Below are 24,039 nucleotides of genomic sequence, written 5' to 3' on the forward strand. Positions count from 1 at the left end.
ACAATGCTGTTTGAGTCAACACGGCAGGCTAAATGGATGGATGTGTCTACTACATCCCTGAAGCCATCTTTGGAGGAAGTTGAGCAGACTCGGGAGACAGCATGGCCCAACGTAGTTTCAAGCAACACTGCTGTTAACAAAGACTCTGGAGGACAGCTAAAGAAGAGGTCTATTTTTCGCCCTAACCAACAAAGATCTTCCTCATTCTCCTGCCGCTCTAAAGTAATTCTGTGTGCCATTGTAGCTGAATCAATACCCGTGTATAGGGACATGTCTTCAGCCCAATCCTCTGAAAAGAGGGTCAGGCTTCTCAAAAGCGTGGCTTTAAAGAAGACACAACAAGCATTTCATTTGCGGTTAGCTTGACAAATAATAATGTTGTGGTTTTTTGATTGAGTCGGACGTGTTTACTCTGTAAATGGCGGAGGGATGTGTTGAGAAGCAGTTGCATAATAATAGAGTAAATCAAGTTATGACAAGAGTTTAGAGAAACTCACGTCAGTGAACAAAAGGTACACCACCACCATTATGAACTAAAGATTTAGGCCTATAACCTAGATTAACACACCGTCCTGAGTCATTATATCATTATCTGTCATCTATTTTATTTGCCCCAGTGACGTTTTGGATAAAACCCAGGCAAAGTGGACACGTTCCCCCAAGGACCCAGATCCCAAATGGGGTGCAAAAGCAGCAAATATCTTTGGTGTAGAGGGGCACTGTGTCAAAGTCTACTTTTAAAACCTTGAAACTGTTTGGTGTTCTGGGCCAAAAATATAATGAAGCTTCCATTTATAGTGTGCAGTCCCCACTTTGCCTGATGGGTACTTAAACACAACGGGATCCATACACACTGCAGAATGGGAGGAAGTGGGTCAACAGGGGCCCTAAAGGGGGTTAATCTAGCCTCAATATAAAGACGTGTAAAGTTTTTGTGGTGGTCTACATTACATTAGATACAGGATTTGTTTTCTCCATGAATATAACATTTGTGCCAAATATACAATCACTGTTTTTTTTTTTTAAGGGAAAAGCCCGATAAACTAATCTGTCTGTGTGGTTTATCCAGCTCGCTTTCTGTGGAAAAAAAAAAGATTAATTCACAGACTTCCTGGAGAATTATCCCAAAAATGTTTGATAATTTATGATGTTGCTTTTTTTTTGTGCTGATTTCAATGGGATTTTATTAATTTAAGAAGTAATAGTAAATGTTATTTTACTTGTAATATGTTTTGTTGCTTTAGCTCGTATATTGTTTTATTGTAAATGTATTCATGTAACTCATTTGTGTGTTGTATGTCTCAGAAACAGAATAAATACACTGGATTTAAAAACACAGGCAGGCAGGCAGTTTGTATTGGTTAGGGTTTAGAGAATTACCTTTACGCGCGCGTGTATGCGTGTTTGTGTGTGTGTGTGTGTGTGTGTGTGCGCGCGTATGTTTGTGTGCTTGGACACAAAGCAGTGATTTTTACACACTCTTCGTAGAGAGCTTTGATTAAATATTGTGTTTTTAATGTTAACAATCGAATCAGATGGGCCTAGTCGATAATAAGTGAATATTAAGACGGCCTACTTGTCTCTCTGGAATGCCTCTCCTCTCCACCACCGTCATCAACAAGTGTCTCGCGCACCCTCGGAGCCTTTTCACTTGCAAATGCTCGCGCGCGCACACTGAAGCTCTTCGCTCTCCCATTGGTCCACACCCGGCTGACTGCACGAGAATAGGGGAACTTTTCCAGTGAACGGGCAGATGAGTTCAGTGTGTGAGTTGGCCGTCTGACAACAAGTGGTTTTTCCGCGGAGAACTGTTTCACAGCACTGAGGAGAGGCAGCTACTCACTTTACAATAGCCTAAGTATCTAAGTAATGACTGCCACAACCTGACTTATCATTTAAGAGAAACCTGGTCGTCCGTTGCGGTGTTTTGTGTCCCGGGTGCGTCGTGAGTAGCCTAATTAGTTGATTCGCATCACCCGGCAATCCCGGTTCAATCTGCAGGGAAACCTGGCCAGAAGTCGCCAGGTGGACGGCGACAAAGGCTCCTGTGTGTTCGGCGTTTCAACTCTTCCGTAACTCAGCTTAACTTGACTACATCTGCCCCAACATGTACAGCATGATGGAACACGAGCTGAAGCCGAGCGGCCAGCCGCCTTCTCACCAGACCTCCCAGGGAATGTCACCAATCACCGGCAACATGACCGGGGGCATGGGCGGCAATGGCAACTCTCACCCGGGCTCCAAAACGGCATGCGCACCTGGAGTCGACCCCATGGATAAAGTCAAGCGGCCCATGAACGCCTTTATGGTCTGGTCCAGGGGACAGAGGCGCAAGATGGCCCAAGAAAACCCCAAAATGCACAACTCTGAGATCAGCAAGCGGCTGGGAGCGGAGTGGAAACTCCTCACCGACGCTGAGAAGCGGCCTTTCATCGACGAGGCCAAGCGGCTCCGGGCGGTCCACATGAAGGAGTACCCCGACTACAAGTACAAGCCCCGCCGCAAGACCAAGCCCCTGCTGAAAAAGGACACTCAGATGGGCAAGTACCCTCTGTCAGCAGGCAACCTGCTGGCGGCGGCGCAGGGCCAAGGTGGTAGTCCGAGGATGGACAGCTACGGCTGGGGCCCCGCCGGGGGGTACGCAGGCATGCAGGGCGAGGCGCTCGGCTACACACAGCAGCTCCACCGGTATGACCTGTCAGCTCTCCAGTACCCACCTGCAATGACGGCAGCACAGACGTACATGAACGGAGGCAACTCGTACAGGTGAGTTGTCTGTTTGAAGGTTTTGCATGATAACTTTGTCCTATTTGAAAACATTCGGCCCCTTTTTTTAATCACAGACGAGAAAGTGACAATAATAATCAAGTAGGCTAGCCAAGACTAACTTTGAGTCAGTTGTGATTTTGATCTTTAGATTTCATAGCCCTTTTTTCTTTTTTTTTTTTTTTTTAAAAATCGATATGTGCTTAATAAAATGAGAAGGTCCCCCGGCTCCACAGAAAGCAATCAAAAAAAGTCTAACATGCGCTGCAGGCCGCATCCACCTGCGTCAGAGACAATCTGGCGCAATTTCTTTTTTCTTTTTTTTTTAAATCAAACTTTATTAAAAATGTACCGGTTGTCGATGCAGTCTGCTGCAGTGGTTTAACAAACTTTTTCACGTCAAGGACTCCTAAACTGACACAAATTAGACCACGGACCCTCTTCTGATGGGAGTTTTGCTCTTAGGTGTTTATAGAAAGTGTATGAAATCAGTGACCAAAGTAGTCCTACATTCTGTCATTGTTACTTAGGGATATAGGGCCTAATTATAGTCAAAATAAATGATTCCCTTTTTGCTAGGGGGGTCCCTGGTCCCTGGACCCCACTTTGAAAACCACTGGCCTACTAAACACAAGGCAAACCCCTTCTCATGGGACCTGATGATGGCTTCCTAACAAAGATGGATAAAAATAGTGTGAGCGCTTTAAAAATGACAATCAGTGGAACAGAGTGGTGCCTCTGCACAGAAGCGCATCTTTAAATAAGTGGGAGAGCATGCGCAAGGAATCATGCCGTTTAAATTATGCGGTTTTTTTTTTTTTTTCAATTGAGCTTCTATACTCATTAGTGGGCCAATGTGAGTACAGTTCTCCACTCACTACTTCCCATACCTACACTATAGGTCCTATAGGCCTCCTCCATACAGTCACAGATTTGTTTTCAGTTTTTATCACAGGTTTGTGACTTGCTGGTTATTAGACAGAAACTACAAACATTTCAAACCACTCCACCATTGAGTTACATCCAGTTATAACCTCAGAAAGTAACTTCTGCATCATAAATCTTTAGCTCTGTACTGGGTTTTGTTTTAACTTAGACAACATGCCATTCTTTAACTTAATAATTCACCTTTTAATAGTTTTTTTTTTTTTTAATATCTGAAGAGTTTGAATACAGTACAAAATAAAAAAGTGAGTAATGATAAATGGACTAAAATAAAATGCACCTCCAATCTACAGAGTGCACCTCATGTATGAAGGCACTTAAAGGTGCAACTTTAATCAGGTGTAAATGTTGAGACAAAGTACATTGAGTCCCATTGAGTCACTGAGGAACCCTGGCTGTGGTGGAACAACAGGCTTCAGTCTGTTGCCTACTTGTTATGCGTGTGACGCCCGGCTCTGGGCTGGGTCCTGCCTGGAATGTTGATCAGAATGACTTGACGGTAGGAAGGGCTGCTCTGTGTGTGGTCCCCTACCCACAATCCCCTACTCCTGATCAACCATTGTCCCAGTTCCACTTCTGGGTCTTCGCCTCCTGCCTTATTAGCCCCAAAAAAAAAGAAAAAAGTACAAAGACTGAACACTTTGACAAATGTCCTGGTGTGCGGACGGATGAGACTTTCCGCCAGTATCTGATAATCGTTTGGTCCTTTTCCTGAGAAAATGACAACATCGGCGCTATCTTATCAGACATGCTGGTTCTCAAACAGGTGAATCCTTGAAAGATGTTTTGATGCGCGTTATCGGTCACTCGCTTGTCAGAAACTTTGAGTCATGTTGGGAGCCAGACTTCCTGTCCTGAATCACAGCAGCAGACCAGAGCTGCAAAGATGAATGGATTTTAGTTTGTCAACTATAATATGAACCGCCAACTAGATTTGGGAACCGATTTCATTGGGTTGAGTCAAGTAAAAATTCCTATCTTCTAGTTTCTTCACTCCTCTATGGCAGTAATCTTAATATATTTGAGTTTTGGACAAAACAAGACATTTGAGCATGTCATATTGGGCTTTCACTGATTTTTTTTTTTTTTTTTTTTTTTAATAGACCAAACAATGAATCGGTTAATCTGAAGTCTTTCTAAAGTGGGAACAAGCTTTGTCAGCAAGTGGTCACTTGTTGTCCAATGTTGGATTGTGAGTTTGACGTCATATGGCCAACGATACAACTGATCTTGAGAAAATTGCAAATATTACATTTAAATAGTATTTTTAAATACATTTTTCGCTATTAAAATGTTCTGTTGTAATAAAACAAAGTAGACCCACTTCACTTCATTTGATGGCCCAGGGGCTATTTAGGAATTGAGTGGGAAGTTTGTCTGTTGGCAGGTGTCTCCACAGTGACACTTGAGTCTTTAGCATGTGCTGCACTTCCCCCCCCCCCCCCCTCAGTCATTTGGGAATAATTTAATTTAATCCTATTCTCCCATTGTGTCTCCTCTTATCCTAGTGCCAGGGAGTTTTTTTTTTAATTTAATTTTTGATTTTCTAAATCTGTTCTTTTCCGTTTTCAGTCCCACATATGAGGATGCCCCATGCGTATCCCAAGGCTCTTTCACTTGAAGCATGTTTCTAGTAGAATTACCCATCCATGTATTAGTCTTATCCTGGTCTGAACTGTAGTGGTAGTTGAGCAGCTCACATGTCCTGTTCCACCCTCTTGGTTTATTTGTGTTGTCATATGATAATGAGAGGTTGCCTGACAGCTTAACATGTATTTGTTGAACTTGAAGATTTATTAAAATGTTTTCATCAAGAGGCATCACTGTACCCTTTTTAAGATGTATTCCATTCTCTCACAAACGTTTGGTGCTCAGAAAGAGGAGGCCTTTGACTGACAGGGAAAAAAGTAGCACAGAATGGAAATTGAGTTATGTACAAGTGAGTCAAAATTGTACTGAAGTAGATGCCACTTTCCTCAACAAACAAGAAGTTCCTGCTTCAGTTATGTTGATGGTGTGAGATGGATGAGGTTTCACTTTTTTAGCTTCTACATCGTGACATTCCGATTCCATTACACTACAGAAGATACAGGTCGGTGTGTTTCAGTCTATTGTCTTGGCAAAAGTTCACTAGTTTTTTTAATATTGCTGATTTTGGACAGTGGATCCACACATTTGGTCTACGTTTTCAAGTTGGTTTGTTTTAAATTGGATAAAAAAAAAGATTCAGAATATCAGGTGTTAAAAGTTACACACACACGGTAAACCTGTCTGATTTTCAGCATCTATACCTGCAGCACTGCACAGCTGGAGACCGTGTGCAGATGTCTTTATCTCATTGGCATCCCAGTGTCTAAATTCTCTTCCTATTAAAGTGCAGGACAGGGGCTTGACATTGCACGACTGAAGAGCGACAGGATGACGGGAAACATCACTACAGCAAGTGCATCCTTGTATTAAATAGAAAGTAATTTTTAGGGCTGCAACTAACCATTATAATTGTCGATTTTATTTTCTCTAATCGATTAGTTGTTTAGTCTTTTAAAACGGTGAAAAATGTGAATCCGTGTTTCCCAAAAAGCCCAAGAAGACGTCCTCAAATGTCTTGTTTTGTCCTCAACTCAAAGATATTAAGTCTACTGTCTCAGAGGAGAGAAGAAACTAGAACAATATTCACATTCAACAAGCTGGAATCAGATATTTAAAAAAAAAAAACTTTTTAGGTTTAAATAACCGATTAATCGATAATTAAATAGTTGGTGAATAATTTAATAGTTGACAACTAGTCGATTAATCGATTCATCTTTGCAGCTCTAGTCATTTTCCAAACTATGTGAGCAAAGTCGATCACTACATGGTCTGATTTCTCCCATTAACCAGGTGTCTTTATTTCTATTTTAAACTGTCCGATGCCGTGTTAACCTGTATGGTCCTCTCCCCCCCGCAGCCCCATGTCCTACAGCAGCAGTCCCCAGCAGCACAGCCCCGTCACCATGTCCATGGTGAAAGCGGAGCCGGTGTCCCACTCGCCCCCGACGGGGACGCCCAGCCACCACCGGGGCCCTCTGCAGGGCGACCTCAGGGACATGATCAGCATGTACATCCCCGGCCCCGGGGGGGACGGCGGGGACCCCACGGCAGCACAGAGGGGCTACACCAGTGTCCAGCAGCACTACCTCACCGGGACCGTCCCACTCACACACATCTAGGACTGGAAGTGGGAGCCGGCGGGGAGGGAAGGGGGTGAACTGAGTGGGCGGAGCAGAAACGCTCACGATGCACAGCTGGCTGGACAGGAGATGGAGTCTGTGGGGGGGACTTTAGACTGGCAAAGCAAAGAGACGCAAGACGTGAAGGAAAAACATTTTATTTTTTATTTTTTTTCCTGCATTCAGTCTATCAGTTACGTCTGTGCCTGCAGTTACAGACAGACACACAAGAACCGACAAGACATTTTTAGTCACTATTCATTGTTTTTCTACCTCTTTGGTGCCCCATCAGTTAAGATAAATGCCACCCGCTCCCACCAACCACCACCTGTACAGAGCGGAGGCTCCTTCCCCGCCCCCCCCCCCCCCCACCACCGCAGACTGCTCTTCAGGAAGGACTGCAGCGAAGACGAGGGGCCACGTTTGTTTATTGTGTACATACAAGGAAATGTTTCTGTCTTTTTTTCTGTCCTCTTGTCTTTTTTTTCTTCTCCATAGTATGTCAAAGACTCCTTTTTTTTTTTTTTCTTAATACCACTCTAAACACTTGAGACCCTGGCACTCATGACACTTCCACCATACCCAGTCAGTGGCTGGGGGGGGGGCGCTGTTTGACCACGGAGCCAGTCCCCGCTGCCTGCAGCCACAGCACAGAGACACCTGTCCTGGCAACCATGTTAGACAGATCCTAATCTCTCAGCCGGTGCTCGGGTTGTCCTGATGTGTGGGCGGAGCCTGGGGGGGCCGGCGGGGGAGAACGGGAAGGGAATGCACAACTTGAATGATGAGCTTTTTTTTTCTTTTTTTTTCTTTAACAAACTCTTTGTGCCTTGGCTTTGGTTTAGTACTCTTGCATTTTTCTGTGTTTTTTTTACCTGCTGAAATCTAGTTGGATGGCATGGGAAACCCCTGTTGGACAATCAACACTGCATCCACAGGAACAGAACACACTAGCTTCTATGATCTGTGGTGTCGCTAAGAACGTAGGACCATGCCGGTTCTAAATCCCATTTCAGTAGGTCTGTAGTGTCCTCAGTCACACCACACCACTGCTGTTTTTGCTGCCTGTATGAGTTTGATTTGCTGTATTAGTTTTAGATTTGATCTGTTGATGTAAATGTTAAGATGCGTTGTTCTGGAGTCGCTCTGTGTATTCATTGTCACTTTGCTCTAGGCAAGAGTTGTATTGTTTTTTTGTTTTTTTTTGGGGGGGGGGGGTTTAGGCTTTTTCAGTAAGTGAATGAAATTTAATTTGAAATGCTGCATTTCAGTTGTTTTATTCCAAATGGCAGATTAAGACTTGGAAGTTATGTCTTCCACAAAGTAAACTGGATTGGCAATTTTGTGTTTTTACTACCAGTAAAGGGAATGTATAAAAGTAAGTTTCACATTCAGTCTCTTGACCTGTGAGTAATTCTGTCATTCTATAACATAACAAGTGCTTTTAATCCTGGTTCTCTCAATCGGACAGTGCTGTTTTTTGTCCGTTTCTGTCTAGCCTGCTGTCTGCTTACTAGTGCTGCTATGGACCTAAAGGGAACTTTTATTTTCAACCTACACAAACTGTGAATATTGAATGTGGTAGATTTATTCAGACAGTTAACTTTGAAGCATTCCATTACTAACTCAACATGCACTGGAAACAGATGCCTTACTTGTTTGTTTTTTTGAAAAAGGGAGAGCAGTTCTATTAAAGTAATGCGTGAATGTTTACATTGTTACCCAAGTGTTTTAACTTTTCTACTGACTTGTATCTCTATTTTTTAGAATGAATTCTCTTGTATGTAAATGCTGCCATATACTAGTGACTGTGTGTAGCATTCATGTAAATAATGTATACATTTTTAGGCTCTTATACTAAGAGTCTCGATTCCTTTTTTGGTTTTAAAAAAAAAAAAAAATCTTTGTTATGGCATTCATGACAATATTAATAAAAAGTACAAATCCTTTTCATTAATGTCACGTTAACTTTGTGTACTTTTAGTTTAACAGCGTTCTATGACTGATGAGTGAAAAGCCCACACAATGACCAACACTTAGATTAAGTAACATAGTGCTTTATTAGGTACACTGGTACAAATGAATGCAGTCCAGTACAACAGCGCTGCCATAAACGTGACCTTTCCAAAGCCTCTAATGTTCATCTGACTAAACATCCTAACTTAAGGTCCGCTTTTTCTTGAGCTTTCAACTGTATCACAGTTTTCATCAGCGGATGGGAGTGTCATAATATAAATGATGTTCCGCTGATGTTATACCGGTCATAATACCGGTATTATATACATATTATTGAGGTGTGTTATCCATTCATTTAAATACATGTGAACAGAATATTAGAAACCACTCAATATGATGCAGTCCAGTCCGCCACCACTAACTCAATCCTCCATAATGAATCAATCAATAATTAGTCCTCAATAATAAACAGTTGATCTAACCTCTCACAGTGGGAACCAGAACTGAACATTACCACTTGTGTAAAGGTATCATTTACGGCTGAGCTGGATTGCATTACTATTTTATTACTATTATTATTTTCCAGGCAGACCTAATAAAGTGGCCGCTGAGTGTAAGTCGTGTCAATATAACCCACTGCTTTAGAGGACCTTACCAGTGTTAAGTAAGTTAGTTGGATCCCTTTAAAAACTGCTGGCCATTTTTCAAATCATGCCACAAAGTTTCAGATCTTTACATTTATTTGACGCATTGTCTTCATTTTCATATAATAGGAAAACCAATTAGACAACTTGCTACACATGATTGCCATACGTTTTTCTTCAAATGGGATTATTTGATTTGAAGGGAATAATGCAGACTTGGTGTTCAGGGTGTTTAAATACAACACACTTCACATCGCACAGAGATGAATAGGAATCAGTGACAACCTGGAACAGTAGGACAACTAGGCTAAAATCTTAAGGAAACGGCTCTAAATTCTATAACACAGGGTGATTATTAAACTGGTTAGGTATAATGTAAGCCAAAAGTACACAGGATTTCAATTTCCTCAAGTTTCCATGTTTCACAGTACACAGTATAGACTATTTTCTTTGATTATATTACATTAATGTGTATTTATCTGATATTAATGTAATGTATCCTTTATTAATCCCGCATGGGGAAATTACAATGTTTCCACTCTGTTGTTATTACACACAGGCCTGAATTACACACACATGCTCAGTACCTATACATGCACTAAATGGAGAGATGTCAGAGTGAGGGAGCTGCCCATGGGAAAGGCGCCCCTGAGCAGTTGGTTATTATTGCTGCAATTATTGCTCATAGTCATAGTGCCTATTATTATGATTAAGTCCCTATGAATGCCTGGCCTAATAATCCCAGGTGAACTGGGAAAGCTGGTTATGTGCGTGTCACCAGATGAGTGCCGGTGTTTCTCAGCTGTTGCTTCCAACATGACCTCATCCATCCGAATCTTTAGAGAAAATAAGAATGGCAGACCAGCAATCAAAACCGACCTTTTTCTTCCTTCTCCTTCTTCATCTTCACTGTCACAGCGGAGCCGTCAGATCTGCCTGGGGCCGCTCAGAATAAAAACTTCGCCGGACAAAAGTGAACATTAGCGGGGAGAACATGGGTGTCTTGCCGGGCTGGGAAGATGTGATGACTGAGGGAGGGGGGGGGGGGGGGGCAGTCTATAGTCCCTGCAATGATTTAAAGCTCGATTATTTACTTTCTTATCTTTACCCTCTTTGAAAAAAAAAAAAAATCACTTTCCCCGTTCCCCTCCTCCTCCCTTTCACTCCCCCTCCCTCCCCCCCACGTCTCTCCACAGTGAAAGCGGGTGGATGGCCCGTTCGTAATTGGCCGTGTCGGAGGCGCATTGTCCGAGGCTTTTCAGGCCGCAGGTGCATATAGTAAAGCCGGAGTCTCCGCTCCTCCCCCGGGCGTCTTTGTTCCCTCTCCCCGCTCCCCTCCACCCCCCCACCCCACTCCCCTGCCGGGCAGAAAATTAGGGCTGCTTTCTGGGGGCTTCGTCCTCTGGCTTAACCCTTTCACCGACCGCCGCCTTTCTCATGGAAATGGCAGAGAACCCCGCACCGGCTAATCGGTCACTGAGGGGAGGGGAGAGGGGGGGAAAGGGGGGGGGGGGAGAGGAGGGAGAGGAGGGAGAGGAGGGAGAGGAAGGGGAGAAAAGATGAGGGCACCATGGATCAACCGGAGGAGGAGGGGAACGGAGAACAGATGCAGGGGGGGTCGGCCAAAAAACCAGGAGCTTCTCAAACTATATCCGAATGTGATTAAAGTTCACAGGTGATGCTGATACTTCGTTCAGTAGGAAACTATGGTTGCTATGGTCAATTGTGTATTGTGGTGTGATTCAAATTATAGTACAATCACAGGCTAACTTTTATTTATAGTAGCCTACTCCATTAATTCAATTCAATTTCAATTCAATTTTATTTATAATATCATATCACAACAAGAGTTATTTTAGGACACTTTACAGATAGAGTAGGTCTAGACAACACTCCAACATTAGCCTATACTATTCCTTTCCTGCACTCCCAGAACCCCCTCGGGAACTTCCTGAGTCTCTCAAGGATCCCTTGAACCTCATTAAGAACCTTTGAAACTATCTCAAAGACTCATGGAACCATATAGACAGAAATTAGCCTATAGGGTTCTTCCTTCTTTTTTTTAACTGGGGGCAGATATAAATAAACCAAATCTAACTCTTTGATTAAAAACTGTAAAAGTCTGAGTAAAGACCCTGGAGTGGGCACAGTTCATTTGCATCCCCCCGCCCCCCCAAACATTTAAATATTAAGCATAGGTAGCCTATAGCCTAAATATGGAATATGTTTAACTTTGTCCATAATTAGAAGTCAGAGAAGCACCTTTTGACCTCTTTTGCTGAACAGCGTATTAAAATACAGGTTGGATTTGGCAAAGTACCAAAGGAGCATTTCTTGCCCCGTAACTGGCGGAAGTTGGAGCAGATATGTGGGTTGTTTTGGCTGCGGTCCACGGGCGGGGAGGGATGGGGTAGTGAGAGGAGTGGGTGGAGAAGGGGGTGGAGGGAGTGTCAATGGAAGGATTTTCTGGTCCAATACATCCCATCACTTAGCAACAAGCAGTGAGGCTTCAACAAGTGGTTGCCATGGATTTGCCGAGAGTTGACTTAAAAGTCTCCACAAAGAGCTGTGGTCAGCCTCTGTGTGTGTGTGTGTGTGTGTGTGTGTGTGAGAGAGTGTGTGCCTGAGAATCAGGTGGTGGTTACCAACAGGGGGGTTTTAAGTGCCAATCTGCATTTACTGCGGTGACACACAATCTAGTCATAACCTCCATGTTTCTGCAGCGATTGGATGCAAGTCCCAGCTCCTCTCCCGGCAAAGTTTAATTTATGCTCACTCACTGGCAGGTCAGGCTCTCATTCACTGGCTGCTGTTGTCTCTTTCTTCAATGAACATTCCGACAAGTAAGAGGAGGAATTAGGAATGATATAAACACAAAAAGACAGGAATGAGTGTGGCAACACTGCTCCAGGAAACCACCACTTCAAAAGCAGTCATGGAAGAGCTGTCTGGACTTTAATGTCTAGTACCTGCTGCATTCCTGCTGGAGCCCAGACATAACTCTTTTCTGCATGCATAGCATAGGTAGACACACACATGCACATAAACATGTAAACACACAGACAGGAGAGACAGAAGAGGTTTGGAAATCGTAAAAATGTCAAACATTCTAGCAAAAACGTTACGTCTACTCTCATTAGATGCCAATGCACAGCTGTACATACACACACATTTGTGTTTCACCCTCTTCATTCTTACTTGCATGGTCCTTGCATTAACTCGTTCCCTCACCACTATAGGGACTTACTGATGTAAGGGGCCCTCTATTGTAAAAGCATGAAGACCCTGCACCCTTCCAATCCATCCCTAACCCTCTGGAGTCCGTCAATTGATCAGTGAAAACACAATTGTTTAGTTTTTTTTCACTGTAACATAACTTTATTTATATATCATGTAGAAACAAGCTGAGAAAAGCAGTTGGAATTGCTACTGTGTGTGAACTATTTGTATTTTCAGGGATTTACAGACTTTCAACAAGTCTGGAATAAAATCCCTGTACATGTAAATAGTTTCATTCCTTACATGTTTCTGCTGTATTTGTTCATATACTTAGTGAAAAACATTGTTTACATTCTAGAACTGTTCTATTTAGTGTGATTTCGACTCAAGATTTAGATTTTTTTTTTATTATGTTTGTGGTCTTTTGGGTTCCTGGCAGCTTCACACGTTAAATTTAGAAAATGAAAAGTCAGACTTATAGCTGAGTTTGTGCTAAAAAAAGATATCATGCATGTGGACAGTTAAAAGACTGCTGCAGAAAGACGAAAATGAGTACATAAAGTCTGTAAAATTAACCAAAATCAACCAGGATGTTAGAGGGTTAATACCTCTAACAAATAATGTAGTTCACATATAGTTATTTGGTGCTGAACAAAGTATGCAAGAGCTAAAGAAATCTGCAAACATAAACCACACACTTATGGATGTCCACAGGAGGACTTATAGTCCTTGACAAATACAGTACATAATAAATACCCTATAGTGTGTTAGAAAGCATTTAATAATCATTGTTGTAAATGGGTAACTCAAATCAAGCAAGCTGATTGGATAATATCACAACATGACACAGCCTGTCGTGAGCTATCAATTAAATATACTGCTTATACATGTTAAATGGGGGCCTAAAGAAACCCAGCGCTGCCCTAGAGACAAACCTAGAAGGCTACTAGGCTTGTATGATAGTTAAAGGATAGTTTCAAAATTCTTTGAAAAATAATGTGATTAAAGGAGAACTACACCCATTTTCAAAGTTCATACATGTTATTATGGTCTAAGACTAAAAAACATCCAAAAATCCAAAAACTAGAGTGCTAAAACTCAAATCTGTGATGTCATCAACTAGAATGTGTGGAACTGCAACATAAATAATGAATTGGAAAAGATGTTACAGACAAAGACACTAAGACACTACAATAGAATAAAGCTAATTTGGGTATACAAATCATTTTCTATAGAGCAGATCCAGACTTGATATGGAAATGTGGCCCTCATAGATTACACTCAAAAACATGCACACCCTCCTCCACAGGTGGTTGGGCCAGCTCCTGTGCTGTTTCTTCGCACGCAGGTGAATAGGTGGGCGGCTGCCGTTCTGGCAGCGCCCCACTTCAGTTGTAATTGTCACCCTAAACACGAGATCTACTGCATTTTTTAGCGTGCAGCTGGTGGCATGCAATACCTGGGAGTGCGCGCACACACACACACACACGCATAGAGCGCGGCTGGGTGCTGAAGGCACGATAAGGATCATTGTTTTGTCTAAAAACGGCACAAGTCACATCCTTCATTAGAGGCGGCAGGATATGTGCAAACAACAACCCTCTACTAAAAATATCAATTTTGTTTGAGTCGGCCTTCATCCACATATCTTTTGCTAAAAACTTGTTCGGTTGATCAACGGGTCAGAGAAGATAACACACTTCGGGGTTGCAGGAGTCGAAGTGGAACCACTTTTCAGAAATGGGAGTTACCCCCCCATCAGTCTCTGAATCAGACAGACCACCATGATGGCGAGCAGGGCTGTCAACAGATACAGGCCTACTGCCACTAATAGAGGGAAGTGTTTGCTAAGCCATGAAAGACTGACTGACAGGTAACTCTAATGACGTATGTGCGTGTGTGTGTGTGTGTGTGTGCGCGTGTGTGTGTGCAGAAGGTGGGGAGAGGCACACCCTGAGGTGAAGGGAAGGTGGATGTGTGGGAGGAGTGACGGGGTAAAAAAGGAGTGGTAAAGCTTCTGTGTTCTGTGTTTGTTTACCTGAAGATTAAAGCAAATATAATGGGACCACAGGTGTTTGCTACGTTCGTGGGAATCCACAGAGGTTGAAACCAATAGCATTAGTTGAATTAGTACAAACACGTTGCCTGTAGTCTAGTAAATGTGCAGCATTTTCATGCTAGCAGGGTGTTTTTTTTTGACTGTTTGGGCTAGCAATGAAAAACTAGCACAGGATCACAGATTCCCCAAGTGTGTGGAACTCTAGTTCGTTGTGGAAAGTAACTTACTCAAGTACTAATGTACTTGCAAATTGCACTTAAATACACTTTTAGGTACTTGTACTTTACTTGAGTATTTGTTGTTTATATCAGTGGTTTCCAAAGTGGGGTCGGAGGACCCCCAGGGGTCCTTAAGGGGGTTCTAGGGGGTCCCCAGCAAAAAGGGGAATTCTTTTTTGTCACTATAATTTTATCCATAAGTATCACAGTGACAGAATGTATGACTATTTTGGTAATGGGTTACACACACTCTATAATAAAACATATAAAAAGCAAAAATCCTATCAGATTCTCCTATCAGAGGGGGTCCGTGGTCTAATTTGTGTCATTACGGGTACTTGATGTGATCAAGTTTGGGAACCACTGGTTTCTATTACTTTATACCACTACATACTACATACAAAGGGAAATATTGTACTTCACTACATTTATCTGACAGCTGGTTACTAGTTATTTGCCAGTTTGAAGCTGTTTTCGCACAGCCAATTACATACAAAGCCAACGCAAAGATGCGAGTAGACTTGAATTTGCGCCAGGCAATTGACGCAACATTTGCATCATTCACTTATTCGTGTGAGACGGAATTTTCCAACTTGCAACAAATGTGCGTGACACTGTGTTGCGTAAGCCTATCAGCGTTGAGATTCCCCTGAGTTTGTTGGAGGAAAATAATATTGTAGCCGCCTACGAACGAGGAAATTCACACAACTGTACACGCATGTATTGTTGTGCACATGACAAATAAAGAAACTTGAACCTTGAAATGTGCTTCGTCTTTGGTGTGAACACAGCACAGATTTAACCTGAAAATATGATACATGTAGAAAAAATATAGATTAAAGACGAACTAGTTCCCAAACTTTTAGATTTGTAACAAAAACGTGTCTAGCTAACATTTCAGATGTCTGTGAGTTAGATAATGTTCCAGACTCCCAGAGGTAAAATAAACCAATATAGAAGGAAAGATTACAGATAAATCCCAAAAAATGAATTCAGGTAATATTAAAATAATAAGAATAATATAACAATATATTGGGCCGGATTACTGTAATAACGAATTTCACGTTGAGGCTTGTTATTTTCATGAACACAATTAGAATTGGTTAAATGAAAATAAAATGAAATACTAATATACTAATACAGAAAATAAATATAGACTTGTGCAATAGTAGTAAAAGTTTAACCCTCAGAACCTTTTGTGTGCCGCATGGCTGTTATTCTGAGGATTTCTCAATGCTCTGATAAACAGCTGATTACGACACTGCTCAGCGATGAAGCCTTATGGGCAGATGAAAGGAGTGTCGGTGCACTTCATCTTCATCTATGTTTCCGTTCTCCTCTATTGATTCTAGTTAGCTGCGTGGGGTTTTTCTCAGATAGTGGGAGCAGATGAGAAATGCAGCTTGTTGATGACTGATATGAACGGCCCACACATGAAACAGATTACAGGTTCGATAAAGATTTAAAGGGACTGCGATGTTTAATTATGCTGGCAGGTCATCCTCTTGCAGTACAGGTAGTTCATTCAATCTGGTTTACAACAGTCGGCTTGTTTGTTCCTGCTTTTTTTGCTCTGTTCCCCGTTCTAGTTTCAGGACAGAGTAGATCTGCTTATTCACAAATATTTACATTTCATTTCATTTATTGCGTGAATGCTGATTCAGCAGCATTCACGCAATTTTCTTATTCTTATTCTCTCTTATTCTTATCCGATTCTTCAACTTTCTTTGGTAGCTTCTAACTTCTGCATACGTTCAGCTACAAAAACCTTTCAAAATAACAATGTTACGCTCCTCCTAGCCAAGACATAATGGCTACTATTCAATTTTCTTTCTGCTATTTATAACTTTTTAAATATTAAGTTTACTTTTTGTGTGGAGTTTGGATGTTGTTCCAGACTTTCTCTGACATATTATACTATGACTTTTTTTTAATGACTTTTTTGCTACATACTATAATATGACAATTTCCGATATTCTAAATATGTGAGCACGGTGGCTTAGTGGTTAGGACTGCTCCAATTAGCATTGGCAAGTAGACACTAAAGACTCTAACAGTTTGGGCTGGTCGTTTTTGTGTCAAGTTTGCATGTTCTTCCAGACCTTCTTTGACATACTATACAATGACTTGTGTATAATTTTTTTCGACATGCTATAATATGACTATTTCATCACTTTTTTGACATACTATATAATGACTTTTTTTATCACTTTTTTCGACATACTGTACCATGACTTTTTTTAATCACTTTTTTTGACATACTATACTATAACCTTTTTCAACATACTATACTATGGCTGTTTTATAAAAAATTTTGATATACTATACTATAACCTTTTTCGACATACTATACTATGGCTTTTTTATCAGTTTTTTTGATATACTATATTATAACCTTTTTCGACATACTATACTATGGCTTTTTTATCATTTTTTTCGACATACTATGCTATGACTTTTTTCGACATAGTATACTATGACTTTTTTATCACTTTTTTCGACTTACTATACTATGGATTTTTTTTTATCAGTTTTTGACATACTATACCATGACTTTTTTTAATCAATTTTTTTGACATACATTACTATGACTGTTTTATCACATTTTTGACATCCTATACTATGATTTGTTTCTGAGTGATTTAATCTTTTTTAAGTTTTTAGGTCCAACATACTAAGTGAAAGAGACAAATATGGCGAATCCATTAGCATATTTGTCAGATCAGGTAGCTGAGAGTGATAAGAGTATGATTGGAAGACAGAAGGTTCACTGTTCTGATCTTATATGATTTATAAAGTTTTGAGGTCCAATATACTAAGTGGAAGAGACAAATATGCCAAAAACATAAACTCTTCAGTCTGGTCAAATATCTTAAAGTAATAAGAGAATGATTGGAAGACACAAGGTTGAGGGATCAAATCTTCTGGGGTGCAATTATTTTCATAATCCACTTTACAGGAATAAGGAATTAAAATAGATTAGAAGAAAAGTAATATACTGTAGTTTGACCTTTTCACTTTTTTCGACATACTATACTATGACTTTTTCAACATGCTAAACTATGACTTTATTATCTCTTTTTATCGACATAGTATACTATGACTATGTTATCACTTTTTTCGACATACTATACTATGGCTTTTTTATCACTTTTTTCGACATACTATACTATGACATTTTTTTCACTATTTTTGACATACTATACTATGAAAGGTTTTCTCTTTTCTCGACATATTATACTGACTTTTATCACATTTTTTCAACATACTATACTATGACATTTTTTTCGACATACTATAGTATCACTTTTGTCATCATACTATACTATACATACATACTATATACTATGTCTAAGTGGAAGACTGAAGGTTGATTGGTTGAATCTTTTATAAGTTTTTAGGTCCAATATACTAAGGAAAAGACACAAATATGCCGAAAACAGAAACTTTTTGGACAGGTCAGATAGCTGAGAGTGATAAGAGAATGATTAGAAGACAGAAGGTTGAGTGTTCAAACCTTACAGGGTGCGATTAGTATCAAAATGTAATTTACAGCAATGATTATTTCAAATCGATGAAGAGAAAAGTACTCTAGTGTAACTCTTTGTCGACATACTATACTATGACAATATTATATATTTTTCAATATACTATACTATGGCTTTTTATCACTTTTTTCAATATACTATACTATAACCTTTTTCGACATACTATACTATGGCTTTTTTATCAATTTTTTCGACATACTATACTATGGCTTTTTTATCAATTTTATCGAGATACTATACTATGACTTTTTTTGACATACAATACTATGGCTTTTTTATAATTTATTTTGACATACTATACTATGACTTTCTGTCACTTTTTTAACGTACTATACTATGGCTTTTTTCGACATACTATACTATAGCTTTTTATCACTTTTTTCAACATACTACACTATGGCTTTTTATCATTTATTTCGACATACTATACTATGACTTTCTTTCACTCTTTTAACGTACTATACAATGGCTTTTTTATCACTTTTTTCGACATATTATACTATGGCTTTTTTATCAATTTTTTCAACATACTATTTTATGACTTTTTATCACTTTTTTCGACATACTATACTATGACTTTTTTCTATTTTTTCGACATACTATACTATGGCTTTTTATCACCTTTTTCGACATACTATACTATGACTTTTTTTATCACTTTTTCGACAATTTTTTTTGACATGTCCAATATACTAAGGAAAAGAGAAAAATATGCCGAAAACAGACACATTTTGGTCAGGTCAGATAGCTGAGAGTGATAAGAGAATGATTGGAAGACAGAAGATTGAGTGTTCTAATCTTATAGGGTGCAATTAGTATCAAAATCTACTTTACAACAATGAGTAATTCAAATAGATGAAGAGAAAAGTACTCTAGTGTAAGTTTTTATTGACATACTATACTATGGCTTTTTTACCACTTTTTTTGACAAACTATACTATGACTTTTTAATCACTTTTTTCGATATACTATACTATAACCTTTTTCGACATACTATACTATGGCTTTTTTTCTATTTTTTCGACAGACTATACTATGACTTTTTTTTTTATCACTTTTTCGACATACTATACTATGGTTTTTTTATAAATTATTTCGATATACTATACTATAACCTTTTTCGACATACTATACTATACTATGGCTTTTTTATCAATTTTTTCGACATACTATACTATGATGTTTTTATCACATTTTTCGACATACTATACTATGGCTTTTTTATCACTTTTTTCGACATACTATACTATGACATTTTTTTCACTATTTTTGACATACTATACTATGAAATGTTTTTCACTTTTCTCGACATATTATACTGACTTTTATCACATTTTTTCAACATACTATACTATGACATTTTTTTCAACATACTATAGTATCACTTTTGTCATCATACTATACTATGACATTTTCACTTTTCTGTCTAAGTGGAAGACTGAAGGTTGATTGGTTGAAGCTTTTATAAGTTTTTAGGTCCAATATACTAAGGAAAAGACACAAATATGCCGAAAACAGAATCTTTTCGGTCAGGTCAGATAGCTGAGAGTGATAAGAGAATGCTTGGAAGACAGAAGGTTGAATGTTCAAATCTTACAGGGTGCAATTAGTATCACCATCTACTTTTCAGCAATGTGTAATTCAAATAGATGAAGAGAAAAGTACTCTAGTGTTCCATCTTATCGACATACTATACTGTGGTTTTTTTATCACTTTTTTCAACATACTATACTATGGCTTTTTTTATCAATTTTTTTGATATACTATACTATAACCTTTTTCGACATACTATACTATGGCTTTTTTATCACTTTTTTCGACATACTATAGTATGACTTTTTTATCACTTTTTTCGACATACTATACTATGACTTTTTTTAATTTTTTCGACATACTATACTATGACTTTTTAAAAATTTTTCGACATACTATACTATGACTTTTTTTTATCACTTTTTAGACATACTATACTGTGACTTTTTTCGACATACTATACTATGGCTTTTTATCACTTTTTTCGACATACTATACTTTGACTTTTTATCAATTTTTTGACATACTATACTATGGCTTTTTTATCCCTTTTTTCGACATACTATACTATGACTTTTTAATCACTTTTTTTTTACATATTATACTATGCCTTTTTTATCAATTTTTTCAACATACTATACTATGGCTTTTTTATCAATTTTTTCGACATACTATACTATGACTTTTTATCAATTTTTCGACATACTATACTATGGCTTTTTTTATCAATTTTTTCGATATACTATACTATAACCTTTTTCGACATACTATACTATGGCTTTTTATCACTTTTTTCGACATACTATACTATGACTTTTTTATCACTTTTCGACATACTATACTATGGCTTTTTTATCAATTTTTTCGATATACTATACTATAACCTTTTTTGACATACTATACTATGGCTTTTTTTATCACTTTTTTCGACATACTATACTATGACTTTTTTAAATTTTTTCGACATACTATACTATGACTTTTTTAAATTTTTTCGACATACTATACTACGGCTTTTTCATCACTTTTTTCGGCATACTATACTATGACTTTTTTCGACATACTATACTATGGTTTTTTATCACTTTTTTCGACATACTATACTTTGACTTTTTATAAATTTTTTGACATACTATACTATGGCTTTTTTATCCCTTTTTTCGACATACTATACTATGACTTTTTTATAAAAATTTTTCGACATACTATACTATGGCTTTTTTATCATTTATTTATTTTATTTATGTCCAATATACTAAGGAAAAGAGAAAAATATGCCGAAAACAGAAACATTTTGGTCAGGTCAGATAGCTGAGAGTGATAAGAGAATGATTGAAAGACAGAAGATTGAGTGTTCTAATCTTATAGGGTGCAATTAGTATCAAAATCTACTTTACAACAATGAGTAATTCAAATAGATGAAGAGAAAAGTACTCTAGTGTACCATTTTATCGACGTACTATACTATGGCTTGTTTACCACTTTTTTTGACAAACTATACTATGACTTTTTATCACTTTTTTCGATATACTATACTCTAACCTTTTCCGACATACTATTCTATGGCTTTTTTATCACTTTTTCGACATACTATACTATGGCTTTTTATCACTTTAAAACAGAAAGGTTTTGGTCAGGTCAGATAGCTGAGAGTGATAAGAGAATGATTAGAAGACCGAAGGTTGAGTGTTCAAACCTTACAGGGTGCAATTAGTATCAAAATGTAATTTACAGCAATGATTATTTCAAATCGATGAAGAGAAAAGTACTCTAGTGTAACTCTTTGTCGACATACTATACTATGACAATATTATATATTTTTCAATATACTATACTATGGCTTTTTATCACTTTTTTCAATATACTATACTATAACCTTTTTCGACATACTATACTATGCCTTTTTTATCAATTTTTTCAACATACTATACTATGGCTTTTTATCACTTTTTTCGACATACTATACTATGACTTTTTATCATTTTTTTGACATACTATACTATGTTTTTTTTATCAATTTTTTCGACATACTATACTATGACTTTTTATCAATTTTTTCGACATACTATACTATGGCTTTTTAATCAATTTTTTCAACATACTATACTATGGCTTTTTTATCAATTTTTTTGACATACTATACTATGGCTTTTTTATCACTTTTTTCAACATACTATACTATGGCTTTTTAATCAATTTTTTCGACATACTATACTATGGCTTTTTTATCAATTTTTTTTCGATATACTATACTATGACTTTTTATCAGTTTTTTGACATACTATACAATGGATTTTTATCACTTTTTTCGATATACTATACTATAACCTTTTTCTACATACTATACTATGACTTTTTTTTATCAATTTTATCGACATACTATACTGTCAATTTTTTCGACATACTATACTATGGCTTTTTATCACTTTTTTCGATATACTACACTTTAACCTTTTCGACATACTATACTATGGCTTTTTATCACTTTTTTCGATATACCACACATTAACCTTTTCGACATACTATACTATGACTTTTTAATCAATTTTTTCGACCTACTATACTATGTTTTTTTTATCACTTTTTTCGACATACTATACTATGGCTTTTTTATAAATTTTTTCGACATACTATACTATGGCTTTTTTATCACTTTTTTCGACATACTATACTATGACTTTTTTCGACATACTATACTATGGCTTTTTATCACTTTTTTTGACATACTATACTATGGCTTTTTTATCAATTTTTTCGACATACTATACTATGGCTTTTTTATAAATTTTCTCGACATACTATACTATGGCTTTTTTATCAATTTTTTCGACATACTATACTGTCAATTTTTTCGACATACTATACTATGGCTTTTTATCACTTTTTTCGACATACTATACTATGACTTTTTATCAATTTTTCGACATACTATACTATGACTTTTTTTGACATACTTTACTACGGCTTTTTATCACTTTTTTCGACATACTATACTATGACTTTTTTTGACATACTATACTACGGCTTTTTATCACTTTTTTCGACATACTATACTATGGCTTTTTTATAAATTCTTTCGACATACTATACTATGACTTTCTGTCACTTTTTTAACATACTATACTATGGCTTTTTACGACACACTATACTATGGCGTTTTTCTATTTTTTCGACATACTATACTATGGCTTTTTTATCAATTTTTTCAACATATTATACTATGGCTTTTTTATAAATTTTTTCGACATACTATACTATGACTTTTTATCAATTTTTTGACATATTATACTATGGATTTTTATCACTTTTTTCAATATACTATACTATAACCTTTTTTGACATACTATAATATGACTTTTTTATAAATTTTTTGACATACTATACTATGGATTTTTATCACTTTTTTCAATATACTATACTATAACCTTTTTTGACATACTATACTATGACTTTTTTATCAATTTTTTCGACATACTATACTATGGCTTTTTATCACTTTTTTCGAAATACTATACTATGGCTTTTTTATAATTTTTTTTGACATACTATACTATGACTTTTTTGTAATTTTTTTCGACATACTATACTGTGGCTTTTTTATAAATTTTTTCGACATACTATACTGTGGCTTTTTTATAAATTTTTTCGACATACTATACTATGTTTTTTTTATAAATTTTTTCGACATACTATGACTTTTTTGTCATTTTTTTCGACATACTATACTAAGGCTTTTTTATAAATTCTTTCGACATACTATACTATGACTTTCTGTCACTTTTTTAACATACTATACTATGGCTTTTTACGACACACTATACTATGGCGTTTTTCTATTTTTTCGACATACTATACTATGGCTTTTTCATCAATTTTTTCAACATATTATACTATGGCTTTTTTATAAATTTTTTCGACATACTATACTATGACTTTTTATCA

General features: G+C 37.6%; 1 protein-coding gene across 1 annotated transcript; it reads left to right on the forward strand.

Annotated features, from left to right (window-relative positions):
* The first annotated feature begins 1,673 nt into the window (after positions 1–1,673).
* On the forward strand, positions 1,674–8,885 carry sox19b (SRY-box transcription factor 19b). The gene is made up of 2 exons (XM_031279502.2): positions 1,674–2,766; positions 6,659–8,885. Exons 1-2 carry the CDS (start codon positions 2,108–2,110, stop codon positions 6,918–6,920), a joined length of 921 nt encoding a protein of 306 aa, XP_031135362.1. The 5' UTR covers positions 1,674–2,107; the 3' UTR covers positions 6,921–8,885.
* Positions 8,886–24,039: the final 15,154 nt, after the last annotated feature.

The sequence above is a fragment of the Sander lucioperca genome, chromosome 17 (genome assembly GCF_008315115.2).
Source record: "Sander lucioperca isolate FBNREF2018 chromosome 17, SLUC_FBN_1.2, whole genome shotgun sequence".
Classification (NCBI taxonomy): Eukaryota; Metazoa; Chordata; class Actinopteri; order Perciformes; family Percidae; genus Sander; species Sander lucioperca.